This window comes from Ursus maritimus, unplaced genomic scaffold (genome assembly GCF_017311325.1).
Source record: "Ursus maritimus isolate PB19 unplaced genomic scaffold, ASM1731132v1 scaffold_10, whole genome shotgun sequence".
In the NCBI taxonomy this organism is placed as follows: domain Eukaryota; kingdom Metazoa; phylum Chordata; class Mammalia; order Carnivora; family Ursidae; genus Ursus; species Ursus maritimus.
In genome coordinates, this window is record NW_024423344.1 from 19,554,949 (window position 1) to 19,582,198 (window position 27,250).

A 27,250-nucleotide genomic window follows, 5' to 3' on the forward strand; every position below is an offset into this window, starting at 1 on the left:
GCCGCCCTTTGCGCTCCCGCGCGGGAGGGCGGGGCGGAGGGCCGGCCGGCGGTCGACGTGGGTGTAAAGCGGCCGCCCAGGCCGCGGAGGCAGAGCCGAGAGCCCGCGGCGGAGCCCGAGCAGGACGTGCGGCCAGCTGGCGCGGCGGTGAGCGCAGCCCCGGCCGGCGCTCCGGGCTGCAGGGAGCCCGCGCGGGGGGAAGGAGAGGGGCGCGAGCGGGCCTACGCGCCGAAGCGGCGCGACCTTCCCGGGCAGGCGGGCGGGGTTCTGGGGTCCGCGGCCCGGCGCGCCGTACACGTGCCCAGGGAGCTGCGGGCGCCGCCGGCCGGGACTCGCCGGAGACTCGCGGGCTCCGCGGCCTCCTCCCCGTGGTGTTCACCTGCCGGGAAGGTTGTCCTCTTTGCCCCCTCGGAGTGTCATCAGGCCTCGCCGGTGCCCGGGCCCGGGGCGGGGGCGTGTATGAATGGGAGACTCTTGCAGGTTGTTGGGATAGAGGCAGAGAACGTTAAAGCCAGGAGGAGAAAGTTGGAAGCGGTCTCCCTTGGCGGCCCCTGCGCCCAGCAGGCTCTGGAGCCCCGAGCAGGAGCGCCAGGCCGGCGTCTCAGCGGCCAGACGGGCATCGCAGCGCCGTGTGCGTCCCGGCGCTAGTCATCGACGGGCGGGAGGGCGGCCGCCGGCCGCGCCAGCTTTAGCCTGAAGCTGGAATCTTCCTGCAGTTCGTGCTACCTGGTGGAGAAGCCTCAGAGCGTTCTCCCAGGCGAGAGATTAATTTCTCCAGGGAACAGAAGGCTGTGTGGTTGCGATGTTGTCTGTCTCTCCTGGAGTCGGACCCACGTGTACTTGCAAGAGGGGTAAAGGGACACTAAAAGGATTCAGTTTTTCAACTGGCTCAGGAATGAGTTTTAACTCCTGCTAACCAGTCTTGCCTCCCCCAAGCTATGTGTGTTTTTCAAGACGTCTGGAAGTCGCCTTCTTAAGCGACACAGTAATTTGAATCGGTTGCCCACACGTTCTGAGTTAATCTGTTAGTTCCCGTCACCGTTTAGTATCCTAATAATTGTATGAGTCGTTACTTGTGGGATTTGAGGTGTTTAAATTTGGCTTACCTGAAGGGGTTAAATTCACACCCATGACACAGTAGGACCTATGCCTTTTTTATAAACAAAGAAATGTCCACACCGAAAGAATAGGTGGAGAAGCCACATTGGTTGGGCCCCATGTGACTCTCCCCACTTGCCTCCATTTTTCCTTTAGAAGGCAGGGTTGGGTGTTTGTTTCTTGCTTTTCTTCTTGGTCAGGTTGGAATACTCTGGAATTAAGTATTGGTTGGTAGGCACAGATGCAAAAGGCAAGACTTTAGTTGAATCCACTGACTACTTGTATGACCTTGGAAAAGCTCGTGCCTTCTGGCCTCAGTTTTCCATCTGGAAAAGGAGATTGGATTAGGATCCTCGTATCCTTCTCTAGTTACTGGATGGCCTGACCTTATCAACTGTAGTTATTGATACTGCCTCTCCAGTCCTATAAGTAACATAAAATCCATGTCTTGTCTGTTTAACTTAGTTGCTTTTCAAGTCCAGTACAGTGCTGTTGTGGTTGCTGGTTTTACAGTTTTTTGTAAAGAAAGCAAGATTCTTGGTGTCTGGTCATTTGCAACATGTGTCAAGGGGTTAAAAAGCTTCTTAGTGGATAAAATTATTTTCTGCTGACGTTTGGGTGGACGTTGGCATTCGTTAATGATCCAGCTGGCCCACCACCCTGAGAGGTGGCCTGAGTTGGGGCACAAAGGTCTTTAGTGTGATGAATAAAAATGGTTCCTTGTTATTCATGGATAAGTCACTTAACGTAGATTGAAAACCACACAGAATTGGTTGCTGAATTGGTTATCTTGATATTTTGTGTTAATGAACCACCTTTCCTTTTTTAAAATCCATATTTATAAAGTCGATTCCTCCACAATAGTTGATTTTTTTTTTCTCTAAAGGTAGAGGAGTAGACTGTAGTTTTCCCAAACTTTTTAGGCTCTAGCCCAAACATGCTGAATCAAGATCACTAGGAGAGAGGCCAGGTTATTTGACTATTTAACAGGTGCCCCAGTGATTGTTACCAAACAAATTTAGGACACAGTGGACCAGGTGTTGCTTCTCAAAATGTGATTGATGGCCAGTCATTATCAGCCTCATCTTGGAGCTTGTCCTGACTGGCAGGGTTTCTGGTCCCACCTGAGGCCTAGCACATCAGAATCTGTATTTTAACAAGGTCCCCAGGTGTTCTGTGTACACGGTTATGGTTGAGGTCTGGAGAGGGCTTTGATGACAATTACTAATGTTTGGTGCTGTACTCTATAGTTTTAAGAATATCTGTCCCACGTGGCTATTTGTGATTGCCTTTGTATTATGGTAATACTTTTATTATTCACCTTTTATATGTGGGCACCCCCAGCATTAGGGGCCCGAGGGCCCACCCTGCTGGTGGCAGAGCAGGCATTCAGACCCACACATGTGTCACTTTGCAGAGCGCCTAATCCATTCCTTTCCAGACCTACTGTTTCGTGACCTCCTCTTAGGGACTCAACCCAGGCTGCTGTCTGAATTTAGAACTGAGCCCAGTTGACTGATAGTTAGACTTAGGCCTCTGAAAAACTAGTTTGATATGACTTGGTTGTTTGTGGTATTCGGCATTCATTTGTAAGTTTTTCAGAAAGGTCGGTTGAAGTGTCTCCTACAAGTGGCTGTAGCTTTGATACTCATTGAAGGTTTTTGACTTGTGAGTTTTTTATGGGGAGATGGTGGGCGGGGAGAAGGGGAGGCCAGTCGCTAAGCTGCACTGACACCTTGACCGCCTTTTTTTGGAGAAATGTAGAACTGATCTCCCAGCTCCCAAAAGTCGAGGTTCCAGTAACTAGGCAGCAGTTCTAGGAAAAGGGAGGCAGCAGAGGCCTCACTGATGGTGAGCTCTTGTTTCCTTTCAGGGATATGAGACACCCATCATAAGCTCCAGAGACTTGCCTTCCATAGAGACCAGCAGAGGAGTGGGCGAACATGAAGTCCAGTCCTGCTATCCAAGCTGCCATTGACCTCACAGCAGGAGCTGCAGGTAATTCCAGGGGGAAACCCATATTCTATGCCTCAAGTACCTGCTACTAGTGAGACCCAGCGAAAGGGTGCTGAAAATATTACCTTTGTCACTCCAGAAGCAACGTGCTTTCACCTTGGAGTGAATCCATGTAATGGAAGTATAATATTGTGTTCCAAGAAGAGCAGACGATAGAGTATTTCCCTTGTAGTAACACTTTATGAGTCGGGGTGCAGGGTGGAATGTCCTCAGTTTACTGCTGGAAAACCTCACATTTCAGAGCTGAAGTCCCTTGTCCATTGTCACACAACTGGGATATGCAGGTGACTTGGGATTTTCCTCCAAGCCTGGCCATCTTCAGAGCCCTTGTAGTCCAGAATCACACTGTGCCATCTCTCCAGGGAAGTCCTAGTTACTGTCCTTATTACTGCTCAGGAAAGAAAGGAGGACACCCTTTAGAAATGTCTTTGGTAAATGAGACTGATATTTGATGGTTTCTAAAGCCCTAAAAGGAAAGGAGAGGCCCTGCGATTTGCCAGGAAATGGTGGGCTGGGCAGGGGCCGAGTGCCAGGGCAGACTGCGGCCTCATAGGGCACAAGTAAGTACACCTGGGCAGTGCCTGCAACACACAGGCCGCTCTTTGAAAGGATTACCTTTACTCAGCCTGAGCTCAGTAATTGGCAGTGTATGGGTAGTGACTTGGTTCTCTAGGTTCCTGTGTTATTTTAGCACCAGAGGAGTGCTGGAATGTTCCTATTTCCCAGATGAAAACCTGGTTTACTCTTGCCCCATATACTGATTCTTATAATGGGTGGCAGCTCCTGGGAGTGAGAGGCCAGGGGGGTGAGTTGCCCATTGTCCTCTCACCCAGTGGGGCCTCCTGGGTCAACAGATGAGGTGCAGCCACGGGGCCACCACCTGTCGTCCTATCATTCCCTTCATTGTGAAAAAGAAGTTGCAGTTTAGAGAACAAAGTATTTTCTCATGAACCAAAGGTCGACCGAGGTAGGCTAATGAGAAAGGCTACAGACCATGCATTACAGACACTGATAAGAAGTACAGGCACCAGGTCCCAGGTTAGAGACTGCAGGAGCGTCCTGACCCAGGAGGAGGGGAAACTAAGGGCTGCCTAGGTTTTGCCCCACTGGCTTCTTGCCTGCTGAGGGCTTTGGGTCAGTCCCAGCCCCGCTGCAGCCCCTAGGCCCCATGTACCACCCCCCATGCCACCCCTCCATACCACGTTGAGATGACACTGACCATGGGAATGGTGGACCCATTTGCCTGCCTCCGGCACCCTCTTAACAGTCCTGTGAATGCTCTGGGCTCAGTGTTTGTCTCTCCCATAGGATGGTATTTAACCGCAGGAGAGATTCTCAGCTTTTGGAATTAAATGTCTGTCAGTCAGTCTCCCAAAGATGTAGAAACTGTTGTGATAGAATTTTCTTTTTCCGAGAAAGGCATTTCTGTGTGGACCAGCATTTGGGTGCCACATACATGCTTTACAGTGAATTTTAAAGATGCAAATTGCAATTGTAATTGTGTAGTTGGGAGTCTGGTGTGTGGGGCATTTGCTGTTGGACATGCTTCTTTACAATAGTATTAACATGTTTTGGGCCCTACATATGGCATTTAATTCTCCTGCTAACTAGCTAGGATTTCTTCCTGCACTGGTAACAGAGGGTCACCCCTCACTGATGTGGCATCGCCCTGCGGCGTCTGACTTTGGAGGACAACAGGCTCCCTTGCAGGGCTCCGTGCTTTAAGCCAGGCGAGGGGCTCCTGGGCAGGCAGAGGAGGCTCGTGTTAGTGACCTGAGAACTTCTGCCAGGAGATGCATGGAATGCAAACGGGAGGCCATAGCCCCACTTTGGGTGGGTCTCAGTCTCCCAGTGATGGAGCTAGAAGGGCCTTCAGAGACCTTTGGCTCCCATGCTCACTGTATATATAGAAAGGAGACCCGGAGAGGGCGAGTGGATTTGTTCATGATTGCACAGCTAGATGGTGTCAGGACGGGGCTAGGACGAGAGTTGCTTGGTTCCTTGACTGGCCCTGTTTTGTCTTTAATACAACGTCATGGGCCAACGGCACTCCTGGGGGTGGAGGGAGCGCTGCTGCCAGCTGTCCAGATGGGGACATTGGGCCTTCGTGGCCTGAGGCGATGCAGGTATAGCATACATGTGTTCTTTTCCGTGTCCCTCCTTTTCTTTGAAACAAGCCTCCTCCATCCAGCAGGTTTTTAGTCCAGTTCTTCTACTGTAAAGTGCTGGGAAGCTGTCACTGCCTGTCTGCTAGTATAGGAGAAATCCCAGCAAAGAAATTTCAGAAATTCCAAGCAGCCAGGACGGGGGAGGACTTGAAGATAGGTCATTGGATAATGTTGAAATGATGCAGTGTGGAGCTCAAAAGTTAAACCACCTTCATGAAGAACCTTGGTCTCCCTTTAAGATACAGTAGTCTGACAACTCTAAACCCACTCCCTGCTTTGACTGCTCTGTTGCTGTTCGCCTTAACTAGCATAGCTTCTTAATGTGACATAGACCGTTGACGTTTGTCCTCTCATGCCAAAATTCATGTTTCTCTTGGCCATCTGGATGTCTTCTTTGGAAAAACGTCTATTCAGGTCACCTGCCCATTTTTTTAATTGGAGTGTTTTGTTTTTTTGGTGTTGAGTTATAGACGTTCTTTATATATTTTGAATATTAGCCCCTTATCAGATACATCATTTGTAAATATCCTCTCCCATTCCATAGGTTGTCTTTTTATTTTGTTGATGGTTTCCTTCACTGTGCAAAAGCTTTTTATTTTAGTGTAGTCCCAATAGTTTATTTTTGCTTTTGTTTCCCTTGCTTTAGGAGACCTATCTAGAAAAACGTTGCTAGGCCAGTGTCAAAGGGCTTACTGCCTGTGTTTTCTTCTAGCAGTTTTATGGTTTCAGATCTCACATTTAGGTTTTCAGTCTATTTTGAGTTTTGTGTATGGTGAAAGAAAGTAGCCCAGTTTCTTTCTTTTGCATGTAGCTGTCCAGTTTTCCCAGCACCATTTATAGAAGAGACTGTCTTTTCATTGCATATGGCTGCCTTCTTTGTTGTGGAGTAATTGACCCTATAAGTGTGGGTTTATTTCTGGGCTCTCTATTCTGTTCTTTTGACCTATGTGTCTCTTTTTGTACTATACTGTTTTGATTACTATAGCTTTCTAGTATCTTTTTTTTTTTTTGAAGGAAAAGGTTTAATATAGAGATTCAAGATTCGTATCAGTATAAATTATAAAATTACCCTTCTCTTGATAAGAGTTCAACTTTTGCCTTTTTCTTTTTAACTTCTCCTGCCATCTTTTTTCCTGTGTTTTTGTGTTACTTTCACCCCACCTCTTCCTGTGTATGGTTATATTGATCGATTCCCTCCCTCCCCCTAGTAGTTTACACTTGATCTTCAGCCAGAAGGCCTAGAAGTGATCCCTAGTAGTTTAGAAAGTATATTCCTACACAAGCTACAAAGATTAACATTAATTTTAACGCACCCTTTAACTTTACCAACATCTAGCTAGTATCTGTAGCCTTCCTTTCCTCTATTCCCCAAGTACACCGTTAGCTGTTCATCTTCCTGGGTAGAAATGTGGCATTTTATTTTACTGTTTTCCTTGTTGATTTTTTTGCTGTGGGAGGAAGATAATCTATATTGTGTGTATGTGTTTATAGTCACCCTAGATTGCTAAAGTATATCTTCGAGTAATTCTTTCAAAGGGGGTATGCAAGAAATAAACTGAATTCTCTGATATCAAAAAATGTCGTTTTGCCTTCAAAATAAAATGCCACTTTGGCTGGATGTAGCAATCTAGGTTTAAAGCCTTTTCCCTGGGGCGCCTGGGTGGCTCAGTCCTCCATCTGCCTCCATCTGCCTTCGGCCTAGGGCGTGATCCCAGGGTCCTGGGATCGAGCCCCACATCAGGCTCCCTGCTCTGCTGGGAGCCCACTTCTTCCTCTCCCACTCCCCCTGCTTGTGTTCCCTCTCTCGCTGGCTGTCTCTCTCCCTGTCAAATAAATAAATAAAATCTTAAAAAAAAAAAAAAAAGCCTTTTCCCTGCAGAATTTTTATGATCCTGCCCCATTTACTTCTAGCATCCAAAGTATCCAGTGGTGAGTCTGATGTCAATCTGATCTTGTTCCTCTGTAGGTTCTCCCTCTTCTCTTTCTGGAAGACTTCATGATTTTTTATCCTTGGCATTCCTAACTTTCTAGGAGTAAGTCTCTTTTCATCAATCTTACTAGGTACTTGGTAAGCACCAACAGTCTCAAGACTTGAATCTTTCTTGAGCTCTGGAAAGTTTCCTTCAATCATTTCCTTAATTATTTCCTCTGCTCCATTCCCTTTAATATCTTTTTCTGGAATTCCTGTCAAATGGGTGTTGGAGCTCCTGGATCTGTCCTCTGTCTCTTGATCTTTATTATCTGCTTGGATACAATTTGCATTGTGTCCTTGGAGAATTCTTCAAGTTGATCTGGAACGTCCCTTGTCTCTTCAAGTGTGTCTCTTCTATTCAGAGCATCTATTGGGTTCTTCATTTCCAAGACTTCTGGATGATAATTTTTAATATTTCTAATCTCCTCTTGTATCTCTCTGAAGTTATTATACTTCTAAAGTTTTCTTCTGTTTCTTATTTTGTCTGTTTCTTTAGATGTTGGCTCCTCTGTTTGCAGAGTTTTGTGTCTGTTTTTCGTATAAGTGTGGGATTCCTGACGGAGTACTCAGATTTGTACATAAATGCCTTTTCTGCTTACCAGAACTTATCTCTAGTGACTTTGAAGGAGAGGCCAAGCACAAGGTCAGCTGGACTGTCCCAACTCCTTGATTTATGAGCATAGCTGTTTCTTCTTTATTCTGAGGTTTTTGTTCCATCCAATGTTTCACCAGTTTTTCTTCTCAGAGTCCCAAGCCACATAACTACAGGCCTTTTTGGTTATTTCCTCAACTCCATGCATTGTATTTACCATGGTAAATACCTCCCCCCACAAGCCTCTTCCCTCTCTGCCCCATCCTCAAGCCTCTTCCCTTGCCTCCCATCCTCCTCAAGCCTCTCTTCCCCCCGTCCTCCTCAAGCCTCTCTTCCCCCCCGTCCTCCTCAAGCCTCTCTTCCCCCCCGTCCTCTTCAAGCCTCTCTTCCTCCTCCCCGTCCTCCTCAAGCCTCTCTTCCTCCTCCCTGTCCCTCTCAAGCTTTTCCCCCTTAATCCTCCCCAAGCCTCCTTCCCCCACCCTGGTCCTCAAGCCTCCTTCCGCCGCCCCTCACTCAAGCCTCTTCCTCCCCCGCCCGTTCCGCAAGCCTCTCTCCCCCCCGCCCCGCTTCCCAAGCCTCCTTCTCCCGCCTTCCCCCGTCCCTCAGCGTCTCTTCGCTCCCCGTCCCAAGACTCTCTTCCCCCCGTCCTCAAGCCTCTTCCCCCCGTCCTCAAGCCTCTTCTCCCCCGTCCCAGCCCTCTTCCCTCCCCTCGTCCCTCAGCCTCTCCCTCTCGCTCCTCCTCAAGCTCTTCCCCCCCCATCCTCCAAGTCCTCTTCCCCGATCCTCCAGTCCTCTTCCCCGTCCTCCAGCCTCCTTCCCTCCGTCCCTCAAGCCTCTTCCCCCCAAGTCCTCTTCCCCCCTCAAGCCTCTTCCCTTCTCAAGCCCTCTTTCCCCTTCTCAAGCCTCTTCCCCCACCCAAGCCTCTTTCCCTCCCTCCTCCTCAAAGCCCTTCCCCCCCGCCTCTTCCCCCCCGCCTCTTCCCCCGCTCCTTCCCCCCCCCTCTTCCCCGCACCCACCTCTTCCTCCCCAGCCCCTCTTCCTAGCCTTCTCTCTCCCCCTCCCTGCCTCTTCTTCCCCTCCTCAGCCTCTTTTCCTCTCTCCTCAGCTCCTTCTTTCCCCCTCCTCAAGCCTCTTCCCCCCCCAAGCCTTTCCCCCCCCCCAAGCCTCTTCCCCCCCCTTCAAGCCTCTTTCCTCCCCCCCTCAAGCTTCTTCTCCCTCCTCTTTCAGCTCTGAGGCCTCTTCCTCCTCGAGGGTTTGTTTTTCCTTCTACTCTGAAGATTCTTCTTCCTGAGTCTCTAAGTTCTTCACCTTCTCTGGCTCAGTAACCTTTACTTCTTTAACAAATAGAAAGCTCAAGCCATGACCAGTTTCCTCCCCAGTTTCATGCTTTGAGTCTATTACTTTTAGCCACTTTTCCTTGAATTCCCTGTCTTCCTCCTTTCTTTTTTCATTTTGTGGGAGTGTATCTTTCAGTAATTCTCTCATAAATGATTTCTGGCTGGTAAATTTGATGAGGCTTTGCATATCTGAAAAGGTCCTTCACCATGCTTAATGCTTAAATGCTAATTTAACTTGGTATAGAAATTTAGGTTCAAAATCATTTTCCCTTCGAATGTTGAAGACATCACTCCATTGCTCACTAATGTTCAGTGTTGCTGATGAAAAATCTGCTGCCAACGTGAGTATTGTTCCTTCATCTTCTCTGGAGATTTGTAGAATGTTCTCTTTATTCTTTAAATTCAGAGGGATTTTTTCCTCTCTTCTTTCTTTGACCAGTCCATCCTCTGCAATCTCTCTGTTCTCTCCTGTTACTTCTATAGGATGCTGCGTCTCTGCGTCCATCAACTGTCTTGCTTATGGCTTCTGCCACACTTCCCCTGCCTTTGTGATTTTGTGATTCATCATGGGACAGTTCCTTACCTTGGTTTGTATTGTACTCTTTAGTCCCATCTAATTTGCTACTTAGTGATTTCTTTTCTTTTAAAAGTCAGTTTCCAATATCCTCAACTATTTTAGAGGGTGCTGCTTCTGTTTTCTGAATCCTGTTTTTTGCGTGACTAAATCTTTCATTTGTTGCCACTCCTTTTTGGTACTGGAGTTCTTTGGATTTTTCATTACTTCTAAAATTTCCTTCAGGTCATTTTTAAAAAGAATTCTATTTACTTGAGAGAGAGAGCAAATAAGCACAAGTGAGTGCAGACAGTGGGGGAAAGGCAAGAGCGGCAGAGGGAGAAGGAGAAGCAGACTCCCTACTGAGCAGGGAGCCCTACATGGGCCCTCATTCAGATTATTTTTAAGAAATTTCCTTATTTTGGGGTGCCTGGGTGGCTCAGTTGGTTAAGTGTCTGCCTTCGGCTCAGGTCATGATCCCAGGATCCTGGGATTGAGCCCCACGTCAGGCTCCCCGCTCAGCGGAAAGCCTGTTTCTCCCTCTCCCTCTGCTTGCCACTCCCCCTGCTGTGCTCTGTCTCTGTCAAATAAATAAGGAAAATTTTTTTTTTAAGATTTTATTTATCTCTTCAACCACTAAGTCCAGAATTTCCATCAAGCCTTTAAACTTCATCACGGTAACTACTGACATGTCTTTGCATTTTAAATCTAATACCCAAGCCATCTTTTGGTCAGTTTCTGTCAACTGAATTCTTTCCCTATGGTGATATTTTCCTATTTCTTTGCGAAAGTCTAGTAATTTCTTTCTTCTTCTTCTTTTTTTTTTTTTGAAGATTTTATTTTTAAGTAATCCTTACACCCAAGGTGGGGCTTGAACCCTGAGATTAAGAGTTGCATGCTCTTCTGACCTAGCCTGCCAGGCACACCAAGTCCAGCAATTTCTGATTGTACACAAGACTTTGTGGATATGTAGTCAAAACAGGATTGTTTTATTTCCCTGAAGAGTAATTTTTGGTTTTGCAGGCCTGCTAGACTCTGCCAAACTAAAAAAAAATCTTTAAAAAAAAATTATATATATATGCCTCATCAAATTTACCAGCCAGAAATCATTTATGAGAGAACTACTGAAAGATACACTCCCACAAAATGAAAAAAGAAAGGAGGAAGACAGGGAATTCAAGAAAAAGTGGCTAAAAGTAATAGACTCAAATATATACATAAAATTATCCAGTGAGTGTCCTTCACCTGGAAGGAAGTTCTCTGCAGAGCAGGATTTGGTCTTCGGCACAGCCGTGTGTCAGTGCCTGGACAAGGGATCCAGCCCGAGGACACCCATACATGCCAAGGGCTTTGTAGTATGTGTAGAAATCTGGGATTGCGACACCTGCAGCTTTGTTGTTCTTTCTCAGGATTGCTTTGGCTACCCAGGGACATTTGTGCTTCCATACAAATTTTAGGATTATTTGGTCTGGTTCTGTGAAAAGTGCTGGTGGTATTTTCATAGGGATTGCATTGAATCTGTTGATTTGCTTTGGGTAACATGACATTTCAGTGATGTTTGTTCTTGCAGTCCACAAGCATGGTACACTTTTCCAGTTGCTTCTGTTGTCTTCAGTTTCTCTCTCATTGCTGTATAGTTTTCAGAGTACGGGTCTTTTACCTCCTTGGTTAAGTTTATTCCTAAGTATTTTATTCTTTTTGGTGCAGTTATAAATGGGATTGTTTTCTTAATTTCTCTTTCTGCTAATTTGTTATCAGTGTATAGAAATGCAGCAGATTTCTGTATATTTTGTTTCCTACAAATTTACTTCATTTATTAGTTTTAATTTTTTTTTTTTTTTGGGGGGTGAAATCGTTAAGGTTTTCTTTCTTTTTTTGAGTAGACTCCACACCCACTGTGGAGCACAGTGCAGTGTGTGAACTCATGACCATGGGATCAAGACCTGAGCTAATATCAAGAGTTGGACGCTTAACCAACTCAGCCACCCAGGTGCCTCTATCATGTCCTGTGTAGACAGTGACAGCATACCTTCTTCCTTACCAATTTGAATGCCTTTCATTTCTCATGTGATTGCTGTGGCTGGGACTTGAGTGCTAGGTTAAGTAAGTGGTGTGTGGCCATCTCTGTCTTGTTCCTGATTATAGAGGAAAAGTTGTCAGCTTTTCACCATTGAGTATGATGTTAGCTGTGGGTTTTTCATAGATGGCCTTTATTATGTTGAGTTATATTCCCTCTAAACCTACTTTGTTGAGAGTTTTTTTCACGAATGGTTGTTGTATTTTGTCAAATGCTTCTCTGCATTTATCGAGATAATCATATTGTTTTGATCCTCTTGCTAATATGGTGCATCCCACTGATTGATTTCAGAATATTGGAACCACCCTTGCATCCCTGGGATAAAGCCTACTCGATCTTGCTGAAGGATGCTTTTTTTTTCTGTATTGTTGAATGCCATTAGCTAATATTTTGTTGAGGGGGATTTTTGCATCTGTGTTCATCAGAGATATTAGCTTGTAGTTTTCTGTTTTGTAGTGTCTTTGTCTGCTTTTGATGTCAGGGTAGTGCTGGCCTCCTAGGATGAATTTGGAAGTTTTCCTTTTCTATTTTTTTGGAATAGTTTGAGAAGGATAGGTATTAACTCTTCTTTGTGTTTTATAGAATTCACCTATGACTCCATCTGGTCCTGGACTTTTGTTTGTTGGGAGGTTTTTGTTTTTGTTTTTGTTTTTTTTTGATTACTGATTCAGCTTTATTTCTAGTAATTGGTATGTTCAAATTTTCTTTTTTCTTTTCTTTTTTTTTTTTTTTAAGCTTTTATTTATATACTTAGCACAAGCAGGGGAATCAGCAGGTAGAGGGAAAGGGAGAAGTAGGCTCCCCACTGAGCAGGGATCTCAGTGAGGGGCTCAATCCCAAACTCTCAGATCATGACTTGAGCTACCCAGGTGCCCCTCTGTTCACATTTTCTGTTTGTGATTCTAGATGTTTCTAGGCATTTATCCATTTCTTGGAGGTTGTCTAATTTGTTAGCATGTAATTTTTCATAATCTTACAATCCTTTGTATTTCTGTGATGTCCATTTTTATTTATTTTTTAATCTTTTATGGCTTTTTGTCTTTCGTATGTCTGCTCTGATCTTTATTTCCTTCTGTCTTAGGGCTTTGCTTGTTCTTCTAACTCTTTTCAGTATAAGGTTAAGTGGTTCGAGATTTTTCTTGTTTCTTAAGTTAGGCCTATGTTGCTATAAATTTTCCTCCTAGAACTTACTTGCGCTGCATCTCCGAGATTTTGGGCCATTGCGTTTTTGTTTTCATTTGTCTCCATGCGTTTTTTTTATTTCCCCTTTGATTTCTTGGTTGACCCATTCAGTGTTTAGCAGCATGTTATTTAATTTCCATGTGCTTTATGAGTTTTTTTTTTTTTCTTCTGATTGATTTCTAGTTTCATACTGTTATGGTCAAAAAGGTGCTTGATATGATTTCAGTCTTCTTATATTAATTGAGATTTATTTTGTGGCCTAATGGTATATTCTGGAGAATGTTCCATGTGCATTTGACATGAATGTGTATTCTGTTTTTGGATGGAATGTTCTATATGTATCTGTTAACGTTCATCTGGTCTAATGTGTTGTTCAGAGCCACTATTTCCTTGTTAATTTTCTGTCTGGGTGAACTGTTGATGTATCTGGGGTATTAAAGTCCCCTACTATTACTGTATTACTGTCAGTTTTTCCCTTTGTCTCTGTTAATTGCTTTATGTATTTAGGTGCTCCTATGTTGGTGCATAGATATTTACAATATGCTCTTGTTTTCTGGTTGGATTGATCCCTTTATCATTATGTAGTGCCCTTCTTTGTCTCTTGCTACAGTGTTTAGTTTAGTCTGTTTTATGTAAGTATTGCCACCCCAGTGTCTTTTTTTTTTTTTTTTCCTTTGTTAAATGTTTTCCCTTCACTTTCAGTGTATATATGCTTAGGTCTGAAGGGAGCCTCTTGTAGGCAGCATATAGATAGGTGTTGCTTTTTTAAGTAAATGCTATGCCCAACCTGGGGCTTGATCTCATGATTCCTAGATCAAGGGTCACATCTTCTACTGACTGAGCTGGCCAGGGGTATCCCCCCCCCCTTTATCTTTTGATTGGAGCATTTAGTCCATCAGGAGCCTTTTTTGGTTGGAATGTTTTGAAAATGATATGCCTCCTTGTGCTGTTAAACAGAACATTTATTGAGTGCCTCCACTGAGTATGAGATTCTCCATTTTTCATGGAGGGACAAGGTGGTCCTGGACCTTCTGGTAAAGGGTCTGCTTCTTGGTCATCAACTCTGCCCTCCCTGTTTTCACCACTGACACCATCCCTGCCCCAAGAGATTTCCTTAACACCTTGTTATTTGCTGACTCAACTGTTTTGAGCATAGAAAACCCGCAGCACTGGCCTTGGTAAAGTGTAGAGCGCACCATGGTCTGAGCCCCTCTCCTGCAGAATAAAATGCAGGGCCTGTTGGGACACCTATAAAAGAATGCAGAATTGTTTCCATTTTTCACTCGAGATGATCAGAGGTCTGTCTGTGCTCTAAGCAAGTGGAGAAGTATTCCTATGAGTTATTCATAGCTTCATGGATACTTGATGGACATCCGAGGACCTGCTAGGTTTCAGTGGCTGGTGCTGGTGTTCAGAATTGTCACCACCCACTTAAGAGGGGCCTGGACAGTATCGTTTGTGGTAAATTACATGGGAGTCCGTTACCTCCATCGATCAAAGGAGAGAATTGTAGTTAGCATTTGAAAATGCACTAGCCTCCTACCTTCTCTCTGTTGGAAATGTAACTGTTACAGGTATGCAACAAATGCAAGCGTTAGCAACCCGGGATATCCGAGCTGTTCAAGATGATCGCATTAAAATAGGGAGAAGTTCCAGTTAAAATTGTAATGCTCTGAATTAAATGCTTTATTCAGTTTATCTCCATGTAGGTTACCTAAGTTATGTGTCCTCTTTAAAAATGCTGACATTCACCTCTTCTTTTGGAATAATTATTTTTATATAACTAGGGTCCTGTTTTATTCCTATAAGTACCTGAGAGAGAATAACTATAGTTGTAGTAACATCTTGAATTATAGTCCACTAATTCAGAACTGGGGATAATTTGGCAAGGTGAAGTGGAAATGTATCATTACTCTCCTAGAAGAAAGTAGGGAGAGGAGCCCAGATAAACTTGTGATTGCTTAAAAGAAGAGCTCATAGTTTTCAGACTCCTTGAAAATGTCTGCTTATCTGCCAGTAATTACGTGGGAGTTATTCAAAACAGACCCTCTCCTGTCTCTACTTTGCACGATTTAGTCAGAGTAACTATGTGTAATGTCAAAGTTATGAAATAGCATTTCTTAAATATTTATGTAAACCTTCTCTTCAATTTTTTTTTTTTTAAGATTTTATTTGAGAGAGAGTGAGAGGGGCAGGAGCAGTGGGTGAAGGACAAGTAGACTCCATGTTGAGCACAGAGCCTGATGGTGGGCTTGATCTCACAACCCTGAGCCCAAATCAAGAGTCGGGCACTTGACTGACTGAGCCACCCAGGGGGCCCCAGCCTTCTCTTCAATTTTGATGAAGCTTTAAAAACCTAATCCAGTGGTTAGGTTTCCTGACACAGCCTGGGGACATCTGAGATACAGTGATCTCTGAGGCCCAGGAAAGGTGGAAGCGTGAACGAGTGGCCTTTCTCAAATGCTGACCCAGTCCAGGGTCTGGGGATATGACAGAGGTGGTTATAGTTCACGCTGTTCCTTATGTTCAGAATTTTTATTGAAGTCCTCTACAGCGATTTAGATTTTGCGGTTTTCTAAACTCTTACAATAGAAAAGCGTAAAAATACGTGATCGGTGCGAAGCAAAGGTAAGTTTCAGTACATTCTCTACTCGAATACAAATCATTAATTGGTAGAATCCAACTGAAAATTTTCCACATGGTCAAATTTTAGCTCTTTAGGGATTAGCCAGATTCTTTGTCATCTTTATCCGTCGCCTCTTTCTCTGTTTTTCTGACGGTCGTCTGTACTGCTGGGCATTAGGCAGAGGGGAGTGATTCGCTCCTGCCGACGTCTCCTCCCTCTGAATGGCTGCGTGCACACAGTAGCCGCTCTTCAATCACCGTTCGTGCAGCAGCCATTATCTTACGCCTTCTCGTCCATTTTTATTTACTCCTCATGCTAACCGGATGAGGAACCAAGGCTCCGAAGTTAATATCACCTGTCCAGAATCTCTCAGCAGAGCCAGGCTTCAAGCCCAGGTCCATCGGACCCCATTGCGGACTCCCCAGAACACACGCCACGCCTTTGCGTCCTGTGGTTTTGACTGTTGAACACATGTCTGTCTCTGCCACCGAGGGCGGACCCCTTCAGGGCCGGAGCTGGGGACCCTTTGGTGTCGATGGGACCGGGCTCGAAGGTTTTGGCGGGGAGAGAGGGTGCAGTGAACTGCAACGGAAGCAAGCCCTGGGGTAGGCTGCTCATGTCTCATTCCCGTGGGGGCTGGAGGCTGCGTTCTGGCACAGTAGACTGCTGCTGGAGAAGACTTCTGTCCTGGTTTTAGGGGGCACGGCATGTGTACTGACCGGGCAGCCCTTTGACACCTTGAAAGTGAAGATGCAGACGTTCCCCAGCCTGTACCGGGGCCTCACCGACTGCTGCCTGAAGACCTACTCCCAGGTGGGCTTCCGCGGCTTCTACAAGGGCACCAGCCCGGCGCTGATCGCCAACATCGCCGAGAACTCCGTCCTCTTCATGTGCTACGGCTTCTGCCAGCAGGTGGTGCGGAAAGTGGCTGGATTGGAAAAGCAGGCCAGGCTGAGGTGAGTTGTGGGCACCGACACTTGCATAGTCAAGATTTTTACGACACCTTGTGGGAAGACTGTTTCCTTTTTTAAAATAACCCCTTTCTTTCTGCTTGTGAAGTCGTCTACCGTCATCCTCTAAAACTTGGAAAACAGGTGTCCGCAGGCTAGTCCGCGATGCCGCATGGAGAAGGAGCCGCCCTTACGTGTCGGTGTTCTTCGGGAAGATGCTTTTCAGATGCTGCTGGTGGTAGTACTTCTCCTGTAGGCACAAGGGCTGGACTGGGGCCATAGATGGAACTTGTGAGCCGAGTTTTGGGTTCCGCTTCATCAGCAAAATGCAGAGGATTGGAAGAAGCCGCCTGAGCCAGACAGGTTTGAGAGAGACTTGGAATTTTCGGAAGGGTTGGAAGCATCTGGGAAGATGGAGATGAATGCACTCTTTGTCTGGCCACGTCTGCCCAAACCTCAGACTTCGGCTTGTGCTCGGTCGTCCCTTGGGTGTTTATTTACGCAGAGACTAAAAAGAAGCCAGGAACCACTGGGGCGTGTAGCCCTCCCTTTTCTGAACGTTGATTTATTTTAAATCATCTAAAGTTGTATCAGCTTCATGGTTGCGAAGGGCAAATAGCCGTATGGGTCATTTGGTAGGAATTGGAAACCCTGTTGCAGCTCAGGTCCCACCTGACTAAAGTAGGCCCCTTTTGTACAGAAATGTTCTCTGGAGGTGCATGGCGGTCTCAAAGATGTGCCCTTTTGTAGGCAGGAGTTCTGTCTTCATGGATGGAACTTATTTTTTAAAGGCTTGGGACTGGATGACTGTAGAGGGCTGCGCACTGATTCTAGGACCTTCTAGCACAGAAGGGTCATGAAGAAGAGGCAGAAGTAAAGAAGAAAGCAGGAGACAAACTGGGAGAGTGTGCGATCTCATGATAGAGACTGACAGAGCACTGTAGCAACTGTCACTGTCCCCACTGGAGGGGGAGACTTTCTCTGGGAGGAGACCGGAGGTGTAGGTCCCTGCAGCATTCCTGGAGGACCACGCCTCCCGGAGACGGAGATAGCGAGCAGCCCCCCGCGGCCCTGGAGGAGGTCCGACAGCCAAGAAGCCGTCCTGTTTCACGTGGCCTACCCCCGCAGCCTCCTCTTCTTCGGTTCTGGTGAGGTGGGAGGGGGCTGCGTCTTCATCCCACAGAGCAGCGTTTGCTTATTACCTGGGGGGAAACGCTCCTTTGGAGTTTAGAGAGCTGGGACACCGCGGCCGTCCTGTTTTGTCTAGCCCTCAGCAAAGCCCGTGCTGTTCTGTTGTAGAGATGAAGACTGACGTGCAGATACTGGTTTCGGATCCTGTTATCTGAGTTCCTAACCGAGAGCGGGACCCAAAGCCATGTCTTCCGAGTCCCTGTCCGTACTCTTTCCGTAAGACCAGAGTGGGGGCTCTGGACTCCGGTGTAGGGGTCAGGTCTAGAGGAAGGCGTGATAAGTAGAGGCAGTGAAAGGAAAGCACCACTTGGAAGAACCTGCCGTGAATTTCAGCAATAATACCGTAAATATTTGCCTGTCCTTGCTTTGAACGCCACCCCGAGTAGGGTTCTCCTTTGACCTTTGGCCGCACGGGGTCTTAGCACAGCAGGAGTGTTCAGGTGCATGTTTGTTGAATGGGTGACAAGCAGTCGATGCTTACCAGATCCCATCCTATGTCTACTGAGGTTTCAGTGCCAGGTCTAAACGCCTCTCCTGCAGGTGCGGCCTGGGGCCCGCGCCCCTCACTGAGTGCCCTGGTAGACGAGAGTATTCGTTAGAGCGCCAGGGTCCGCTGCAAGTCTGATTTGGCCTTGTGGTTGCACTAGACAGCGTGCTTGGGGTTCGTTCAGGTGGCCGACTCCTTACCGCAGCGTAGGCAGCTGACATTAGCTTCGCTTGGATAGAGGTCCACCTCGATTGATGCCACCTTTGTGCCAGCAAAGCTGGCAAGCCCTGGTTAACGACTCTGTTGCCGGTCAGCGAGTTGATGGAGAGTCCCTGAGGGAGACAAAGTACGGATCTGCGGGCTGGCCGAAAGAAGCCACTTTAAGCTTTGGTTTTGACAAACCGCTAAGTCAGGGTGAAGCGTGTTGGACAGCTTCCATACGCTAGAAGCTGAGAGCAAGTACAGTCGTGTGTCTGGCTCTCGCCAGGTAATGGTCTGATACCCGATTCTCTAAAATGAAAAGCAAGTCCAGACTGCAAGCAGGGTCTTCCTCCTGGAAGCAAGCCTCGCTCCCAGCCAACTCTTCTGGGACCCACCAGGCCTGGGCGCCTGCCCTCTGTCTGCCCACGGCGCCGAGGCCAGGTCACCAGGGAATAGAAGTTTGGGGCTAAGATCAGAGGTGGCCCTTGATTTTATGCTCCTGTCTCAGGAGTATAAGCCTCAGTTTATGTAACTGTTTAATGTAACTCCGGGACAGCTCGTGAGCTAGGTCTGTTAGGCTTTTGCTCACGGTCTGGGGAAAACCTGTGAGGGGACCTCGCTACCCAGGGCAGCCAGGGGGTTACCTCACGGGGGGTGGCAGCCCGGGGGTTAGGTGACGGCGGGCTGCTGGCATTGAACAGGTGAGAGTCAGGGAGCCAGTGGTCCTGGGAGCAGCTCGGTCCTTCCTGCCCGACCCCAGGTGCCAGCCGAGCTCCTGTGACAGTGGCTCCTGTGACAACACTGTCCCAGGTTGGAAGGGATCTTTTTTTCCAACCGTCATAAACACTCAGAGAATTCCTGACAAGTGATTTCTCAGACTTTTCCCCGTATTTTTGAACTCTGGTGGGACCTCACTCTCACAGCCCTGCTGGTGACTGGCTGGCGGTACCAGACCCCTCCGAGGTGAAATGAAGCCTTCTGGTTTTTGTGTTTATGTGCGTCAGTTCCTCCATTTAGGTTTCTGACATAGCCATCTTACCTCCAGCCATCGGGCCTGCTGACTGGCACTGCCTCCACCCTGTCCCCACCGCCAGCAGCTCCTGCTGCTCTCTGGGGCTGAGGTCAGGAGGTCATCAGCAGAACTGGGCAATCTTTTTGCAATGAGCAGGTTTTTGGTTAAAAATTTATCCTGGGCTTTCATCTACGACGGTTACATCACACACGTGGTTGCTCCGGGTTGGATTTTGGGCGTGCAGGGGTGGTCCCGGCGTAGTGGCAGCTACGCTGAAGCACTGATGATCTGTGTCTTCTGAGTGGTGAGAGTTTGGGTCATTTTTTCCCCTCTCTCTCTGTTTTCTAGATCACTGTGTCTTAGTTCTGGCTGCTGTAACACAATATTCTCAACCGGGCGGCGTAAACAAACGTTCGTTTTTCAGTTTCCGAAACTGGAAAGTCCAAGATCATGGTGCTGGTTGACTGGGCGTCTGGCAAGGGCCCACTTCCCGATGTACAGATGGACACTTCTTGCTGTGTCCTCAAAGGGTGGAGAGAGATCGGTGGTCTCTTAAGACTGTAATCCCAACCTGGGGGGGTTCTACCCTCATGACCTCATCTAAACCTAATTACCTCCCAGAGGTCCCCTCTGAATACCGTCCCCTTGGGGGGGTTAAGGCTTCAGCATAGAGCTGTAGGGATGGGGGATACATTCCGTGCGTAGCACTATGACTGAGGAAAGGAGCATGGATTTTGCAGCAGGCAGACCGGCGTTTGAATCCTAGCCTTGCCACATAGTAGTGGTGTGACTTCGGGTGCGTTATGTATTCGATGCCTTGTTTTTTTCCATATGAAAATTGGGGTGTCGGTGTTGGCCTGCCAGGGCTGTGGGATCCTTAGATGAAGCAGCGTGTGCAAGTTCCCAGCGGGCACTCAGGAAAGAGCCCCTCTCCTTCGATCCTTGCCCTCCCTTACCAGCCGCGTGCTTTGCATGGTGAGTGCTGAATGAATGAGTAACCGGACTCCCGTGCTGGTTTCCTTCCAGTGATCTGCAGAATGCGGCCGCGGGTTCCTTCGCCTCTGCCTTTGCCGCCCTGGTGCTCTGCCCCACTGAGCTTGTCAAGTGCCGGCTACAGACCATGTATGAGATGGAGTCATCAGGAAAGATAGCCAGAAGCCAGAAGTAAGCACTGCTTGGGCACAAATGTTGGGTCCCTGTTGCCTTGCTGCATTGAGCATTTGTCGATTTTATATTGTACCAAAACTAAGTGGCACAGAAAGAGATTTATCTGCTCCAAAATACTGCGTTTTTAAAACTCTTTCCCCTACCAGTTAAAGGATCACTTTCTGAATGAACTTCCTGGTGGTTGGACCCAGCCCCGCTCCCACCACAGAACACTGTAGGCAGATAGTCAATGCCTGGGGAGCAGAGAGTCCGGGAGCTCCCATCACTCTTGGCTTGTTGAGGCATGAGGCCTGGTCCCCAGCTGGATTGCAGGCACACAGCAGGCAGCTGGGGACCGTGTCTGAGAGCTGAGCCTTCGTAAGTGCCAATTTGGGTTCCAAGATGAATATCTGGTGCCCATTCCCAGGTTTCACATGGGCTGATCAGCTCAGATCCTAGGGTTGCTTGCTTCCTTATCTCCCTCCCCGATCCTTCACACGTACCCACAGAGGGCCCGGGTTCTGAGAACATGCCTCAGAGCCCTCGTGAGCTACTCTGTAACCATCAAAACAGTCCCCCCTCCTCCGCCATGTGTCTTGAAAACAGATTCTAGTTACATGACAGTGTGTCATGTACAGTATGATTGATTTGGATTGTAAAGCAGTTTGTTGTCTTTATTAATCTCAACACTTGCTTATTTATCTTAACCTCTGGCTGACTAAAGCTCTTCGTCACTGTGGTTAACTCAAAGTCTGTGAATCTGATGGGAAAAATCAGGTAAATTGACCATTTATAGAATTAGTCTCCTCCCAGTGAGGATGGGGTGTCTTTTTACTTTTCTTTTTTTTTTAAAGATTTTATTTATTTATTTGCCAGAGAGAGAGAGAGTGCGTGCACACAAGCAGGGGGAGTGGCAGGCAGAGGGAGAGAAGCAGGCTCTCCACTGAGCAGGGAGCCCGATGCGGGACTCAGTCCCAGGACCCTGGGATCATGACCTGAGCCGAAGGCAGATGCTTAACCGACTGAGCCACCCAGGCGCCCCAGAGGATGGGGCTTCTAATAGAGCTCTGTATCTGCCCCCTTGAGACTCATTACAACCAGTTTGAATCTATTACTTATAGCCTAGAGGTCCAAAAGCATAAGTCTTCAAAACTTTTTGTTGAGATACGTGTATACACAGAAATCATGAGTGGGGGTTCTAACAGTCATAAAACAAACACGGTTGTGACCAGTGCCCAGATTAAGAGGTAGAACACGAATAGCACCCAGGAAGTTGCTCTCAGGTCCCTTAGAAGTAGTTTAAGGTGTTTTCTTTCAATTTTAATTTTTTATTTAAATTCAATTTAGTTAACGTATTATTAGTTCCAGGGGTAGAATTTAGTGAGTCATCAGTTGCATATAACACCCAGTGCTCATTCCAACAGGCGCCCTCCTTAATGCCCATCACCCAGTGACCCCATCCCCCCCCCCGCCTCCCCTCCAGCAACCCTCCATTTGTTCCCTGAGGTATTTTTAAAGAAAGTAATTGTTGGCTCCAAAAACTTAAGCGAATGGACAACTTGCCCAAAAGTAAATCCTGGTTGACTCTATTTTAGGTGCGGCAGTGCCCGCGGGGGTGCATGGCAGCCTGGGGTTAAGACGGGTCAGAAGGCGGGCCGGTCACGTAGAGTTGGATTACCGTGTTGCATTCCCACTAGAATGGGAGCCGAGTTGCAGGAAGGACCTGGATAGTGAGTGATGCCCGGTGAAGCCTGCTGAAGTGCCTCTTATTACCTGGGGGCTCGATTCTTCACTGGTCCAAGCGCAGTCACCTGCTGAGAGCAGAGTGAGGAGCAAGGGGTTCTCTGAACCGCACTGAGAATATGGCTTCCGGGGCTGTTTTCCTGACGGAGAAAGCCTGCCATGGTGTAGCCCTGCGTCCCAGCTGCTACAGGGCTCTGATCAGCCTGAAATAAGAATTCTTGCCTACCTACGCTCTAGGAACTAAATACTCGGTGCTTCTTGCCCTGTAGAATTTGTAAGAATTGCCTTCAAGTAACATCTACTCCCTTGCTCATCCCCTGCACTAACACAAAACAAACCCTAAGCCCCCGAACAGATTCCTTCAGGACACATTCCTTCAGTTCTTGCTGAGTTTGGACAGCTCCTTATCGTAATTTCTCTTATTGTCGGAAGAAAATAGGTATTGGCTCTTTTACGTCTTGGATAAGGACATCTAGAATGGACGAATGCCCTAAAAAACACATTTGTTTATGGAGGGCAAGGGGATACAAGCAGTATAAAAGTCAAGAGCTTGTCTGGCTTTCCCTGACTTTTCTTTCTCTGCCTGTCAGATAGGGGTTGGATTTTATTTGTACGTTTTCTGAGGGTCCGGATCTGCTCACGGAATCCTTTATACGGTGGAAGCTGTGGGGCAGATTCCTGAAGACCCCCCCCCCCCCTCCGGGAGAACTGTCCGCGGGCAGGAGTGTTGCTCGGTGCCACCTACTTCTTTGCCTTCTGCTTCCTGCGCACCGCAAGGTAGCCATTGCCTGCGGGGGCGAGCCCAGCAGTTGGCCCAGAGCGGCTCTGGGAGCCCACCGCGCGTGCGGGCACTGGTCCAGGTCCTTCGCTGTTTTGTCCACAGCCAGAGGACGTCTTTCTGATTTTCCAAAAATCCAGGGAACTCCTTTTCCAGGAGTATTCTCAGGGCTTCCTTGGCTGAGTGGCACACTTGGGAAATGTGAACACGGTTCCATTTGAGATGGGGTTCCGGCGTGGTCGGCTGAAATCTTGGCCGGAGCTGTGGCGGGCACGCGCAGCTCTGTATGAACGTGCACCTGAATGTCATTGCTGTCGGGTAGTTCAGGTGAGACCAGCTGTCCCAAAATAATCGTATCTGTGCTGCTCTGAGATTTCCTCCCTGCAGAAGCCTCGTAGTCTCAGAATCCGGGTCCCTCTGTTTCTACCCTAAGCGCAGCTCCCTGTCTCCTTGCAGCACCGTCTGGTCCGTGGTGAAGACCGTGCTCAGGAAGGACGGCCCCTTGGGCTTCTACCACGGCCTCTCCAGCACCTTACTCCGAGAGGTGCCCGGCTATTTCTTCTTCTTTGGCGGCTACGAACTGAGCAGGTCGTTTTTCGCATCAGGGAGATCGAAGGATGAACTAGGTAAGCGTGACGTGGGGTGCCTGTTGCGGAGCCCGTGGGGGTCTGCCGGGCGCTGGGGTTTCTGGAGGCTGGAAGGGGCCTTGGCACCTTCCACTGGGTGCACTCGTGTCCTCGTGACGGGGCTGAAGTTGGGCATCCCAAACTTCTTTACTAGAATAACATTTTAGGGGCGAATACAGAAATTACTTTTCCTGTGGGAAATCTCCAAAAAATGGGTAAATCGCCTATAAGGCATTTTGCCATAAGCTTAAAACTTGGTAATAAATCTTGAAAGTGTTTCCGGAGCACTGAAAAGTGTCGTTCTTTCTAGCCTGCCCTGTGTAGCTGCTTGACAACCCTGTGCACGTTTGGCTTGCATGAATGATTACTTTTTTTTTCTCCAACACGTCCCTTCAGTGTTGGGACTTATTCTGCAGTTAGGCAAGCTCCCAGGCTTAACTGAAGACAACTTTGGTTTTCATGGTTAAGGAAGAATCAGGGCTGTGGGGTATTAAAATATTGAAATACTTCAGACTGAGACTGTTGGAAAAAACGGGGCCTGTGTTTCAGTGGCCACTGTTCTCATGCCCCATGGCGGGGGTGTTACGTTGGCGGGGCCAGCCCTCTGGAGGGCAGGACAGCAGGGCTGTGGCACCACAGTGACCGGCACAGTGCCGTGATGAGGGGCAGGCCTGGAGTGCCACATGGGTCCCCGTGCCCGCTGAGCAGGGAGCCCAAAGGGGGCTCGATCCCTGAGATCGGGACCTGAGCTGAAGGCAGACGCCTTACTGACGGAGCCTCAGCATTTTTATTCTCAGCTACCTGCAGCCCCCACTACACTGACCTCTGGAAATGCTGGTCTTGAGACAGGACGCTGTTTGCTCATTCCCTTCTCTAGGCCCTGTCCCTTTGATGTTAAGCGGTGGAGTTGGTGGAATCTGCCTTTGGCTTGCTGTTTACCCAGTGGATTGCGTCAAATCCAGAATTCAAGTTCTTTCCATGTCTGGAAAGCAGGCAGGATTTATCGGAACCGTTATAAGCATTGTGAGAAATGAAGGTGAGTCTGCTCATTGCAGAAACGGAGTGGGTGTGTGTAGACCAGTCATTTCGCTGGAAGTCTTGTTGAGGTTGCTCTCTTCCCCTGCCTCCTGTCCTCTTTCTAGCATGGTTTCCGTTTCTAAACCCCTTCTTTAGCTTACTTCCATTCTCAAGAATGCTTAATATTGTTATTCCTCACTTCTGGGCCAGGATGTTGTGTTCTGAGTAGCCTGGAGGGAACTTTAAAAATAGACTGCCTGAGGGGACCCATTTGTTCTATATAATATGGTATCAGAAAATGATCTCTAGCAGAACCACTAAGGGAGTTTAAAGAACGTGCAGCAAGTCCCTAATGCTAAGACTTCCTGAAGGTGATGGGCTCTGATTGAGCGTTCTGCAGGAGGATAAAGATTTTCTAGGTGATGTTTGTGTAAAGCCAGGGTCGTGCCACTGGTGAGTAAAGACCTGTCCTTCCAGCATCCACTATACACCTTCCAGCTCGGGATGTGAACTTCTCGGGCTTGATTTTGAGAGTGAGCAGTCCCAGGGTGTGGAGACAGTTTAGTTCATACCCCAGAGTTGCATCACACTTCGTAGTTTCACAGTGTACTTACACCTCCCTCATCCACTTGGACCTTCAGAGCCACCTTGGGCAGTGCCAGCAGTAGACACGGGGCTCCGACTCTGCTTTTGGCCCAATGCCTTGCGGTCTTTGCCCTCCCAGGCAACACTGCAAGGCTGCCGCCCCCTGTGGCCCTGGGGTTGCTTCTGTCTGCCCAGATGAGGCCTCCGCTGGGCCTGGTCCACTTACCAGGAGTGAACCCGGGCTGGGATTAGTGTATATGGTATCTGAGCATCACCCAGCTTTGCCAGAAGACCTGATGCCTGTCCTTGTTTCCGTTACTCTTTCATTCCCATTAGTCCTGGGAAATCTAGAAAGAAGTCCTTGCATCACTTGCTGGTGTTCAGTGCGCTGTCTGGATTTGTAGGAGTCCAGCCCTGTGCTCTGTGGCTTCACGGGGTCTCTCCAAGGACAGGCGTCTCAGTCTTTGATCACTTTTTATCTTCTAGGAATAACGGCCTTATATTCTGGACTGAAACCTACTATGATTCGAGCGTTCCCTGCCAATGGGGCACTCTTTTTGGCCTACGAATACAGCAGGAAGCTGATGATGAGCCAGTTTGAAGCATACTGAAGTGTCCCGGGGAACCGAGATCTAAGTTGAGGTGTTGGATGACTACAGTTCATCTCAGGGTTTCATGGAGTACAAGACCAATGTGGAATTATTTTGATTTCATAGGAATTTTGTTTTTTTGGTCTTCCCTTATTGTACCCTAAATCTTAAACTTTGTGGAAAGGGCCTCTATTTTATATCCTATAATTTCTGCCCATAATTATACTGAAATAGAAAAGTTGCTGCTGTTGTCCTTGGTGGGACATTTAGGGTGAGTCGCCGGCCCTGTGCACAATCTGAACGGCTAACTCTAGTTCTGTCAGGGCTTTGGCATAAACCTGTATGTGTCCATGCAGATCGGATGGGTACGTGTTAGCAAAGCACAGTTTGGTCCCATGTTTCAGCTCAAACCTCACGAGAAAAACTCAGAGGTAACCATGTTTCATGAAGATGGCTCTGAATGATCGCTGCACTCGTTCTAGATGTAGGGTCTCTTTTAAAATTTGCTTGGTACGTACTCTAAGTGGCTAAAGTTGTTAAGTTTTTCTGTGGTGCTCGAAAACTAAAATATCCGTGTAGATTTTGTCGAGGAGAACATATGTGCGTACCGGTGCGGCTTCCATGTTCATGGTTTAGGTTAGGAGTAAGCATCGCGGATTTTCCCAGGACGTTCTACCGTTAAAATAGTGCCATTCATTCCCTAGGTGGGATCATCTACACCTGCTGCAGTGTCAGGTGTGGCGAGAGCAGCACGCCCCTCACCTGCGCCAGCTTCCTTCTCTCCCAAAGAACTTCCCCCCCTGCTGGGCTTTAGGGAGAGGCCGAGGGCGGGGGGCTCTGCTGCTGTGCTGTGTGAAGACCCGTGACTGACAGCAGCCCTTAGCCTCTGTCTCTGGGTCCTGGTCCGGGTAGGGTTGCAGAGTATTTCTTTGGACCGCCTATGGGCTGTTGATCCACTTTGGACCACTCACTTATCGCCTCCCCTGATCAGAAACCCTTCCCGGGAGCAGAGTGCCAAAGCCAAGAGAAGCCCTTGCTCCCTGTCTGGTGCCTCGAGGACAGTGCTGGACAGAACTGGACAGAACCTAGTGCTTGTCCTCCACAGTGAGTGCTGCTGGGGCTGACCCTTTCTCACGTTTATCTCGGGATCCAGAACTGCCATGTTTCTTACAGTGTTGGAGCCTTTTACATTTGGTACTGGCAGTCCGTGGCTTTTCATGATTGTATATAGGGAGTTAAAGCAATGAAACAAGCCAAGTAATTTTATTAAGCTATGCCATATGTATGCACTAACCTCCACCCC

The 27,250-nt window shown here is 47.8% G+C and overlaps 1 protein-coding gene across 1 annotated transcript; it reads left to right on the forward strand.

Annotated features, from left to right (window-relative positions):
• SLC25A15 (solute carrier family 25 member 15) lies at positions 1 to 26,188 on the forward strand. The gene is made up of 7 exons (XM_040622344.1): positions 1 to 147; positions 2,972 to 3,096; positions 16,319 to 16,577; positions 20,489 to 20,626; positions 23,586 to 23,755; positions 24,633 to 24,791; positions 25,844 to 26,188. The coding sequence occupies exons 2-7, from the start codon at positions 3,042 to 3,044 to the stop codon at positions 25,966 to 25,968; spliced, it is 906 nt and encodes a 301-aa protein (XP_040478278.1). The 5' UTR covers positions 1 to 147; positions 2,972 to 3,041; the 3' UTR covers positions 25,969 to 26,188.
• Positions 26,189 to 27,250: the final 1,062 nt, after the last annotated feature.